General features: G+C 41.5%; 1 protein-coding gene across 2 annotated transcripts in view; it reads right to left on the bottom strand.

Annotated features, from left to right (window-relative positions):
• KBTBD2 (kelch repeat and BTB domain containing 2) overlaps positions 173–12,184 on the bottom strand; it is a 31,944-nt gene continuing 19,932 nt past the window's right edge. For both annotated transcript variants that reach the window (XM_021079001.1, XM_013985724.2), the window contains 2 exons: positions 6,510–6,675; positions 173–3,146 (listed from right to left, as the gene is read on the bottom strand). In XM_021079001.1, the coding sequence (XP_020934660.1) occupies positions 1,611–3,146; positions 6,510–6,675 (1,702 nt within the window). In that variant the 3' untranslated portion in view covers positions 173–1,610. The remainder of the gene's footprint in view (positions 3,147–6,509; positions 6,676–12,184) is intronic.

Genomic DNA, 12,184 nt, shown 5'->3' with positions numbered 1-12,184 from the left:
AACTGGGGCTGAAAGGCACTGTCACTCATCTGTTAGTTTATGTTCACACGGTAAGGCTCAAATCAGACAAATATACATACATTTTGAAGAAATCACCTTTAAAAACTAAGCTGGCCCAGAAAAATTAAAAGCACAACATTTGACCATTCCCATCACAAAAGAAAAACAGATATTGAATATATACAATTTATTTAATAAATTAATGTCATTCAAAATACAGTGCCAAAACATTATGCAGTTGAACATGCGAGTAATGTTTGTCATGAAGCACCTGTGCTCATGTTAGGTTGGCGGCGCCCCGCTACTGCTAGTGGTTCCTGGGATTAATGCCAGAGCAGCACTAGTTATCTGCTCTCCTGCACAGCTAGTGCAGAGAATTCCTGAACAGTTCACCTTTCTAATCCTACCTCCCACTCACACACACAACAGGTTAAAAAAAACACACCCTGACAGCTAACAGGTATCTATACACAATCACTCTACAGTAATGCTTGTTATTAAATTAAGATGTAATGACCTGGTTAACCCACTCTAAATCTTTAAGATGGAGAAATACAACAGCAGCAGGTAGGTATATGCATGAGCCAATGTTAATGTAATACAGAAAGTGGAGGCATTTACTGATTAAAGCTCCACACAGACCCGCAAAATGAGGGACTAGCAATTCTTATTGCAAGCCCAGCAACTTAACTCCACATCTGGTAAATGACCAGCTGGTTGGAAGACCTGTATTCTAGATAGACAAGTATAAGTTAGTGAAAAGAGAATACATGCACCTAATAGTATAGTTAGACTGATCCTGCAGTCATACTTTCCCTGTGCAAAACAATAAAGTGGAAGATCTTCCTCAACTATAGTATAGGATTTAGACAACATTTCTTTTGCTTTTTAGGGCCGCACCTGCGGCATATGGAGATTCCCAGGCTAGGGGTCGAATCGGAGCTACAACTGCCAGCCTACACCACAGCCACAGCAACAAGGGATCTGAGCCACGTCTGTGACCTACACCACAGCTCACGGCAACGCCAGATCCTTGACCCACTGATCGAGGCCAGGGATTGAACCTGCATCCTCATGGATACCAGTCAGGTTCGTTTCTGCTGCACCACAATGGGAACTCTGATTTAGACAACGTATCTATACCAACATGGACATTAGTGCTAAGTGCAGCTCAATTAACTACACTGGAAAAACTGTATTCCTGGACTTCAGAACAGAAGCACGGGAATGAAATACATATACTAAAATAACCTCAGCACAATTTGTGATATACCACACTAGGAACAGGAAACTACTTTAATAAGTGAACTTCTGGAACTGTACATACACAGGGCTAACAATGTTAGATAATTCAGATTCTTATGCTCTCATGATACACATAAAAGTTTCTCAATTATTGGATAATCTATTTCATATTATGGAAGCATATCTTTTCTGTAAGACTCACTGATATATATTATACTGATGCAAATATTAAGTAGGGCATAAAAATAAAATTTATCAAAGATAGATTTTTATGTACTCATATTCAGTCCTTTCATAGCCTCTTATTTAGCAAAGAAAATGACAAAGCAAATAGATCAGGTGTGCACTCCCTCAATGCCTCCTAACTATACAGGCGGCAGTGCAACCATTTCTCCATCCAGTTCAAACTCCTCTGTTCCATCGGGTGAAAAAAGGTAAGTTGGTGGTTTCCATGGAGATTCTTCAAGGCAGGATGGATAAAGTTTCCCCACAGTGCATCGAAAATCTCTCCCTAAGTCCCACAGTACACGTTCAGATATGTGCTGCCGCAGTGACCACTGGTCAAGTTCCAGATCATACTGGTAAGTGACGTACTTAGCTCTCTCATTTAAGTGGGTTTCTCGCATAAACACACAGAGAGAATTTGAGATCACAACAGCTCTAACACAAGGGTCTGAGTACCTCTTAGCAGGGATGTTGGCTGCCATTTTCCACTCATTTTTATTCACATCATAAATTTCCACAGTTACTGAAGACCCATCTACAGTACCAGAGGGGAGTCTTATGCCAGAATTGGTAGCAATGTGCAACCCTCCAATATAGAAAATTTTATCACCAAAAGCTGCAGCTGAAGCAAAAGACCTGCTGGTCTGTCTCATGGCCATTTCTACCCATGAATCAGACCTTGGAAAGTAACAGTACATGAGGTTCAGTGTCATCACATAAATGCAGTCATGAACCACAACTGCTGCACTCCACTGCCAAGCACAAGGCAAAGGGCTCACCATTGTCCACTCATCCTTCTCCGTGTCGTATCTTTCTACAGTCCTCCGGTTAAGTTCTCCACCCACGCTGTCGCCTCCAATTGCATAGATATAGCCTTCGCAGCAAACCAAAGATGGCTTTATGCGGACAAAAAGCATTGGGGTCTTTGGAAACCAGGTATTTTGCTGTGCATCAAACCAATAAAAGCAATTCACAGTTCTGAAGGCAGTCTGAAGTTTGCTTGTTTTACTGTGATTTGTTTTTGTGTTTTTCAGAGGAACTTGACCACCTGCTATATAGATGTCATTATCAGGTGTTACAACGGTCCCAACCTTATGTAAATCAGCTGGTGGGCTGCAGAGCTTGTAAACTTTTTCTGCTTGAGGGCTGTAACAGACAGAAGAGTAAAGACTACAAGGATTTTCTGAAGATGCTTCAATGAAAATCATCATCTCCTCTTTAGTCATTCCGAGTCGTGGTTTGAAAAACTTGGGCATGGACTTATACAGACCTTGAACAACTACAGACTTGTCATTGGGTGGCAGGCCTTGAAACCAAGCTCTCTGCGTTACTTCTGAAAGTGCATCAATTCTGATTTGGCTAAGAACTGAAGACAAATACTGGGATCGTGATTCCGTGTTGTACTCTAGCCACAGCATAGCAGCTTCGCGAACGGTCTCCTCCTTTTCCACATTTAAATTGTCACTACTGAGAATGTCTATCAGTAAATCATGTGACAGCTGCATGAAAGCTTCCTGGTGATACACAGCAGTGAACTTGTGTTCCACCATCCTTTTAGCACTTTGTTTTAATTCCTCACAACTGAACAGATCAGCAAAACTCAACAATCGCACACAATTCTCTGCATTAATTTTTTTAATTAAATATTCTCGACAACGTTGTAACACATCTTCTACCTAAAATGGAAACAGAAAAGGCTGATAAAGGCAGGACAGACAAATAGTATAACTGTAAGTTACATAAAAATACAAACACTATAGTTTTTGAAAAAATTTTTTTAAGGCTGTGGCATATGGAAGTTCCTGGGCCAGGGACTGAATCTGAGCCACAGATGGAATCTATTCCACAGCTGCAGCAATGCCAGATCCTTAACCCATTGCACTGGACTTGGGGATCAAACCTGCACCATGGCAGACAATACTGGATCCTTAACCTGCTGTGCTACAGCGGGAACTCCCTATTTTTAGAATTTTTTTATTATTACCTCTTTTCTTTCTTTTGGCTGCCCAATGGCACATGGAGTTCCGGGACAGGGATCAGATCTGAACCCAAGTTGCAACCTATGCAACACTGGATCCTTTAACCTACTGTGCCAGGCCGGGGACTGAACCTGCGTCCTGGTGCTGCAAAGATGCCACCAATCCTGTTGCACCACAGTGAGAACTCCCTGTAGTTTTTATTTTTAGATAAACATGTTTAAGCTAAGAGGTAACATCTTCCAGTGATGATAACATTATAAAACTTTTGCATTTTTTCTTCCTATCAAGTGGCCTATTTAACTGCCCTATTTAGGAGTCAATAATATAACATTAAATAGGCTCTTAAAAATCTAAACAGGGAGTTCCCACTGTGGCACAACAGAACTGGTGGCATCTCTGCAGTGCCAGGATGCAGGTTCCATCCCTGGCCAGGCACAGTGGGTTAAAGGATCCAGTGTTGTTGCAGCAGCTGCAGTGTAGGTCGCAACTGTGGATCAGATCTGATCCCTGGCCTAGGAACTCCATTATGTCCCAGGGTGGCTAAAAAAAAAAAGGAAAGAATCGGACTGTAGCGTCTTGGGTTGTTTTGGAGGCGAGGGTTCAATCCCTGGCCCGTGCAAAACAAAAATTAAACACAAGTTCCCTGGTAGCTTAGCCAGTTAAGAATCTGGTATTGTCACTGCTGTGGCATAGGTTTGATCCCTGGCCCTGGTACTTCTGCATGCCTCAAGGGTGAGGCAAAAAAACCCAACCAACCAACTAAATTGCCTTAAGGGAAAAGTAAGATGAAATTCATAATATACACATTAACGTACTTTTCTAGGCTTTAAAAAATGTGTAACTGGAGTTCCCACTGTGGGACAACGGGATCAAGTGGCATCTCTGTAGCACCAGGACGCAGGTTCAATCCCCAGCCCGGCTCAGTGGGTTAAAGGCATTGCTACACCTGCTGCAGTGTAGGTCACAACTGCAGCGTGGCTTTGATCCCTGGCCCAGGAACTTCATGTCGTGGGGCAATCAAAAAATGGAGAACAAGAAAATGTGTAACTGAGAGAACCAAATAAAAACAATGTAAATAAATCAGTACAGGAAATGATTATTGTTGAGAAGCTGGAATCTAGTTTTCTCAACAGGGACAAGATAGTCACATAAAACCAGAAAATCATACACCATGCCTAACAATACTTATTTTGTTATCTTACTGCTACAGGCAAGAAAGGCAATCAAAAGAACAATAAATACATTCACATGCAGTTATGTTTCCTAGATTTTTTTTTTCCTTTTTTTTAGAGCCGCACCCAATGTGGCATATGGAAGTTCCTGGGCTAGGGGTCGAATTGGAGCTGGTGGCAACAGCAGCAAAGGATCCAGGCTGCATCTACGATCCATGCCACAGCTTGCAGAAACAATGGATCCTTAACCCACTGAGCAAGGTCAGGGATCAAACCTGCATCCTCATGGATACTATGTTCCTTCTTAACCTGCTGAGCCCCAATGGAACTCTTGTTTTTTCTTTCTTAAGAAGGAAAAGTACATCTCAGTTGAGCTGGAAGTGCTACCTATTAATTCAGTGCCAAAGTGATTAACTAAAAGCAGTTTGTGGTTAAAAAGTCAGGATGTTCAGATTCAAAACCTGGATTGATCAGGCAGCACTTGCACAATATGAGACAAACAGCTTGCTCTTATGTAAAATGGGGAAGTCCTTACAAATGACTACTTTAAAGAGTTGATGAGAACCTATATAAAGTATTTACAGTATCTGACAAATAAAAACATCATTTCATGTGGTAAATAGTGAAAGCCATTAAATGGCCCATTCCCAAGCTTGCCAGGGCAGCCAAATCCTCCTTCCACATTTGGGCAAGCCTGGGTTTCACTAACATGATAGGAAAAATTTTAAGAAAGCTGTCACTATTTAACAGTGTTCTGGAATCCAGATTTCTTGTAATTCCTCAGTTTTTTTTTTTTGGCAATTCCAAAAGTCTGTTTTTAGTTCCTGGCTTTAAAAAAGGTAATGAAAACATATAAGCTATAGAAAGACAGTGCTTATAATAAGCATTTCCCCCCTAAAGTTTGGATTTAGGATATGAATGTCTTTGATTCTGAAATACCAGGAAGCTACTATGGTACAGTGGGACACTGCAGTTTCAGGGGTTGGGGGAAGGGTCAGAAAGCTACCGCAGCACGGACACACCGCGCTCTGGTTCCCAGAGTTATACAGATACTGGTTTGACCAGTGTCATTCATATTTATTCACACTTTTATCAAATACCTACTATACATCATGAACTGTGCTCCCAAAATTTAACTTTTAGTTTGAAGGTTCTCCCCTTTTGAGAACCTGTTTCTGAAACACATGCTATTCCAAAATGGGAGAAAAAATGAAGAAAATATTATTATATTCAAATTTTTTTTTTTTTTTGCTGTGCTTTTGGCATTCAGAAGTTCCTGGGTCAGGGATCAAACCTGTGCCACAGCAATAACCTGAGCCACTACAGTGACGTCAGATCCTTAACCTGTGGCACCACAGCAGGAACTCCTCCCTTACATGTTTTAAAAAGGGAAAATGTATGCAATAAAAAAATAAAAAATGCAATAAAATTACACAGATATAATGTATAATGTATTCTTTTTTTTAATGTTTTCTACGGCTGCACTCGCAGCATATGGACGTTCCCAGGCTTGGGGTCCAATCAGAGCTACAGCTGCCAGCCTGCACCAGAGCCACAGCAACACAGGATCTGAGCCACATGTGCAACCTACACCACAGCTTACAGCAATGCTGGATCCTTAACCCACTGAGTGAGGCGAAGGATGGAACCTCATGGTTCCTAGTTGGGTTCATTTCTGCTGTGCCACCACCACAGGAACTCCGAAACAATGTTTCTTAAAAAATAAACCACAGATTTCCCCTTGCTGTCAATGCTGTGGCTCTGGTTACAGCTGTGGCATAGGTTTGATCTCTGGCCCAGGCACTTGTGCTTACAAGCAGGCGAGGTGAAAAATAAAATAAAAATCAAACCACGGTTAATGCATTTAACAGAGGAGAACCCTGCTTACCTGTAGGAAGCAAGCTGTTTCATAGAGCTGTTCTACAGTGCCGTCACTTACTGCCAAGTTACCCGTGTACGCATACGTTATTATTATCTGTAAGGTGGCCGCATCCACATTCCTCAGGTGTACGTGTGTCTGCTTGCTTTCACTTAGTCCACTCATGAACATGGCCCTACAGCAGCAAAGGGGAAACAAATGCAGAGCTAAAAAAACCCAGACAATACGGGGTATTTATTTAGGGTATTTGCTGATAAGACAACTTACAGGAAATGTTTTTGAGGGAGACAACAGAAAAGTGTAATCCAATGACAAAGTTTTACCAAACTATTCCACTCTGCCATCTGAGAGAAAAACTTCAAAATCAATTTACTCCTTACGGTCATACAATGGAACACCATTCAGCAGTAAAAAGGGACTCTCTATTGGAGTTCCCATTGTGGCACAGTGGAAATGAATGTGACTAGGAACCATGAGGTTGTGGGTTCAATCCCTGGCCTTGCTCTGTGGGTTGACAGGCCAGCAGCTACAGCTCCGATTCGACCCCTAGCCTGGGAACCTCCATATGCTGTGGGTACGGCCCTAAAAAGGAAAAAAAAAGAGAGGAAAAAAAAAGAAAACCCAACAAAAAAAGGGGACTCGATGACTCTATAACTATTGATATATACAACACAAACCTCAAAAATATGTATGCTCAGTGAAAGAAAACAGATACAAAAGACCACATACTGTTTGATTAATATGAAATGTCCCCAAAAAGCAAATATATAGAGACAGAGGGAGATCAACAGTTACGTTACTTAGGGCTGTGGTTAAGAAGGTGAATGACTATCAATGGGCACCAGATGATAGAAATGTGTCAAGTTAGACTGTAGAGATGGTTGTACAGCTCTTTAAGTAACTAAAATTCATTTACTTGTATGGTATACAAATTAGAGCTTAAAAAAGCTGCTAAAAATGTTGGAATTCTCTTGTGTTGCAGAGGGTTAAGGATCAGGCATTGTCACTGCAGCAGCTTGGGTCACTGCTGTGGTGTGAGTGTGGGTTTGATACCTGTCCTGGGAACCTCCACATGCTGTGGGCACAGCCAAAAAATTTTATTTACTCGAATGATTTCCTAAAAATATGCAGGGCAGTTTCCTAAAAATTATATATAAGGAACTACACTGGGAAGGCAATAAGAGCCGTGGAGAATACAAGGTAAAATACCTATATATATATGGGAGAGATGAAAAAACGCAAAAAATATTACTGCATGCACAGGAGGGAAAACCCCTGTAGTGATCACAAAAGGGGGAATCACAATACTCACTAGCCTGGGCACCTCAAGGTCAAGAAGATGAGGACAGCTTTAAAATGGATAAAACAGTGAGTCAGGATAGAACCTAAGAACGATTTTTTCCAGGGTAATGGTGAACATAAGGGCCCAGGCAGGACACTGGAAAGATGCGTGGCAGTCAGATCACAGGAGGCTTTTAAATTAAATCAGACACAGGCGTTCCCATCATGGTTCAGTGGGTTAAGGACCTGAGGTTGTTTCTGTGAGACTGCAGGTTCAATCCCTGGCCTCACTCAGTGGGTTAAGGATCTGGTTGTGCCACAAGCTTCAGTGTAGTTTGCAGATGTGGCTCAGATCTGGTGTTGCCATGGCTATGGTAGAGGCCTCAGCTGCGGCTCCAATTCGACCCCTAGCCCAGGAACTTCCATATGCCATGGGTGTGGCTAGGAAAAAAAAAAAAAAATCAAACATAGGAGTCTGAGTGTTTTCTTGTATGTAATGGAGAATGGGGAAGGGTTCTGAGCATGGATTTATTTGCATAATAAAATGTATTCTGAAATGAACACTCTGTACTGACCTATCTCAAGGGCCAATGGCTGGAGAAAGGAAAACTGCAATAATCTAGATCAGAAGTAAGATCCACCTGAGACAGGGTGGCAGAAATGGATACAAAGTTTTTACAAGGAACAAACAAAATCTGGTGATTTTCTGAACATAAGAAATTAAAATAGAAAAGCAGATAGGAAAGAATCAAAGTTATCTGTTTATTTTCAAGTAAGTGCCTGAAAAAATACTGTTAACCATTGAGACAAAATTGTAAGGTCAAGGAAGAAAGTTCATCCTGTGAAAAAGGTGAGCTAAATTTTGGATATATTTAATCTGAGGCAAGGACAGCTGTGTCAAATGGAAATAATACAACGATCAGTAAAGGTCAGGCATTAATGCAGCACATTGTGACTTATCTACAAAGTGACATGTGTTGAAGCCAAGCAAGTTATCCGAGAGAGACTAAAGAACTAAAAGAAAAAGTTACCCAGAATCCCAATGACCAACCTAAGGTAGAGTTCAATTAGAACAAAATAGAAAGAAGAATGACAGAAAATTGAGAAAGATTCATCAGAGTAACAAGAACAACCAGGCCAGTACAATACTGCTCAGAGCAAGAGAGGTGGGGTGTCAGAAACTGTATAGACAAGGGTAACAAACACTGCAAAAACAATTAGAAAGCCACCCGTAATTTCTCAGGTAGCTCAGGATGAGCGGTTAGGAACGGAGGCTAAACCTTCAGGCAGTTAGGGAGTGGAAGAGTGACAAAAACAACATCAATCGTGTCGGTTGATGACTTCCTCCCAAAGAATACAGATTGGCCATAAAATAAATAATCCCAACCAAGTAATGGAATGGGATGTGTTCTTGAAAAATATCCAAGACATCACAAGAAACTCTAATAAAAAGACCTATTGCTTCTGGATTCCCCTGTTTGACATGGAAGAGTGGGAGATAAGCAAAAGCAACCTGCCAAAGAACTACAAGAACTCTGAGTAAAAATGGAAGATTTAGGAGTCATGTGGTTTTATGTTTACTTCAGCAGAAGGTAATTAACTCTGGAAGAGTTAACAGGGTAAGGAAACAGCTGACTATACAGACGAAAAGATGACCCTGAGACGACTTACTCTAGACTATGGTTTATGACATCAGAATGACAGACTTCTAGGAAGGAACTCTAGGCTTCCTGAAGAACCTGATTAGAAAAATTTAGCCATCCTGATTAAAAGGCTGAATTACCACTGTGGAAGAGGTGTTGAGTAATTCTCAAGTAATCCTCTCATTTGAGGTCTAAAATCAACTATATGTTATAACGAAGACGTAGAAACTACTATTTCAGAGGCTCTTTTGATTTTAGAAGTTCTGTTGACTCTTAGTGGGATGGAATTGGTAACTCACACTACAAAGGAAGAATGTGTCTAGTTCAAAAGGAAAAATTTCTAACAATAAATTTCTAATGGTAAAGACTGATAGTAGCATTATATGTAAGATACTGAGATCTACAAATCTGAAAGGATTCAGCTGAAGAACACTTGAAAAAATTTCAAGTTATTATAATGGGAATATATAATAACAACTATCTACCCAGTCCAGAAAAAATTTATATATTGGGGGGAATTGACATACAAGTGTTTTTGTGTTGTGGATTATGAAACTGGCCCAGATACAGGATTTTAAAGATGGGAAACTTTTGGAGTTTCCTTCGTGGTGCAGCAGAAATGAATCTGACTAGGAACCATGGGGTTGTGAGTTCGATCCCTGGCCTCGCTCAGTGGGCTAAGGATCCAGCACTGCTGTGAGCTGTGGTGTAGGTCACAGACGTGGCTTGGATTTGGCATTGCTGTGGCTCTGGTGTAGTTCAGCAGCAATAGCTCTGATTAGACCCCTAGCCTGGAAACCTCCATATGCTGTGGGTGTGGCTCTTTAAAAAAAAAAAAAAAAAAAGGAGTTCCTGTTGTGGCGCAGTGGTTAACGAATCCGACTAGGAACCATGAGCTCGGATCCCGCGTTGCTGTGGCTTTGGCGTAGGCCGGTGGCTACAGCTCCGATTCGACCCCTAGCCTGGGAACCTCCATATGCCGCAGGAGCGGCCCAAGAAATAGCAACAACAACAACAAAAGACAAAAAGACCAAAAAAAAAAAAAAAAAAAGATGGGAAGATTTAGCCCCAAACATGCATTGGACTATTCTTTCTACTTACTATTATTTCTACTTCTTATTATTTGATTTGCTTTAGGGACAATATATCCTCACAGAAGACCAAGGATGCTAAAGAGGGGAACTAGCTACTGATAAATAATAAGCAGCCTAAAGAAGACTGTATTGTTTTCAAGACTGTAACATTAATGAAGTATTTAAATGTACTGCTCTTCGGGAGAACCAACTTCAACCCAATCAAGTTAAAGATAAAATAATAACCTCATGTTTAGAAAATTTTAATGAACTGTGTGTTATCTATACAAGGAAAATACAATACTTAATGGGAAGTAAAAAAGGTAAGACAGCTAACCCATAAACCCATGTGTTACTTCCTGATAAAGAAGATGGGGAGCAGAAGGACTAGAGCTCACCTTCTCTAATAAAAGCAACAAAAATTACAACCAAATGGGAAACAACCTTCAACAAAATAGATTGCAAACTATCAAAAAAGGTATCCTATTCCAGAAGACAAAAAGGAGGCCACGCTGAGAGACATGCCCAGTAGGCATCCCACAAACTGGAAAGTAACTATATTGCAGAGGCTCACCCATGGGAGTGAGAGTTCTGAGCCCCACATCAGGTTCCCACACCTGGAGATCTGGCACTGGGAGGGGAAGCCCTCAGAGCCTTTGGCATTCAGGGCTAGCAGGGCTTGTGTGTAAGAGCTCAACAGGACTGGGGAAGATGGAGAATCTACTCTTGAAAGGTGCACACAGGCTTTCATGTGCACTGGCTCCCTACGCAAAGCAGAGACTGCATAGGAATCTGGGTCAGACCTGTCTGCAGTTCTTGGAGGATCTCCCAGGCAAACGGGGTGACTGGCTCATTGTGGGGGACCAATGGAAGCAAAGGTCTTGGGAATAATCATCAGCGTGAGCTCCTCTAGAGGTGGCCATTTTGGAAAAATCGGGCCCATCTGGCCCATCAGGGCTGAGAAGCCCCAGGCCAAACAATAACCTGGGTGGGAACACAGCCCCACCCATCAGCAAACTGGCTGCTTAAAGCCCCCCCCAAGGCACACAGCCACCTCTAATCACACCCAGTGACAAAGCCCCACCCACCAGAGGGATAAGAATCAGCTCCACTTAGCAGTGGGCAGGCAGCAGTCCTTCCCATCAGGAAGTCTGCAGCAAGCCCCCATACCAACTTCGGCCACAAGGGGGGCAGACATCAGAAGCAAGAGAGGCTTCAACCCTATAGTCTGCAAAAAGGAGACCACACCAAAAATCTATACAAAATGGAAAGGCAGAAAATTATGACTCAGATAAGGGAACAATAAAAACCCCCAGAAAAACAGGTAAGCGATCTGGAGATTACCAACCTCCATGAAAAAGACTAGACTAATGATTGATAGTAAAGATGACTCAAGATCTTGGAAATAAACTGGAGGCAAAGATTGATAAATTATAAGAAACAATGAGCAAAGAAATAGAAGATTTAAGGATTAAGCAAGCAGAGATGTAAAATACAGTAACTGAAATAAAAAATTTACTATAAGCAACCAAAAGCAAGAGTACAGGAGGCACAAGAACAAATAAATGAGGTGGAAGACAGACTAGCAGAAATCACTGAAACAGAACAGAAAAGAGAAAAAAGACTGAAAAGTAATGAAGACAGTCTAAGAGACCTCTGGGACAACGTTAAACCCACCAACATCTGT

This window comes from Sus scrofa, chromosome 18 (assembly GCF_000003025.6).
Source record: "Sus scrofa isolate TJ Tabasco breed Duroc chromosome 18, Sscrofa11.1, whole genome shotgun sequence".
In the NCBI taxonomy this organism is placed as follows: Eukaryota; Metazoa; Chordata; class Mammalia; order Artiodactyla; family Suidae; genus Sus; species Sus scrofa.
This window is presented reverse-complemented; position numbering and strand designations above follow the sequence as displayed.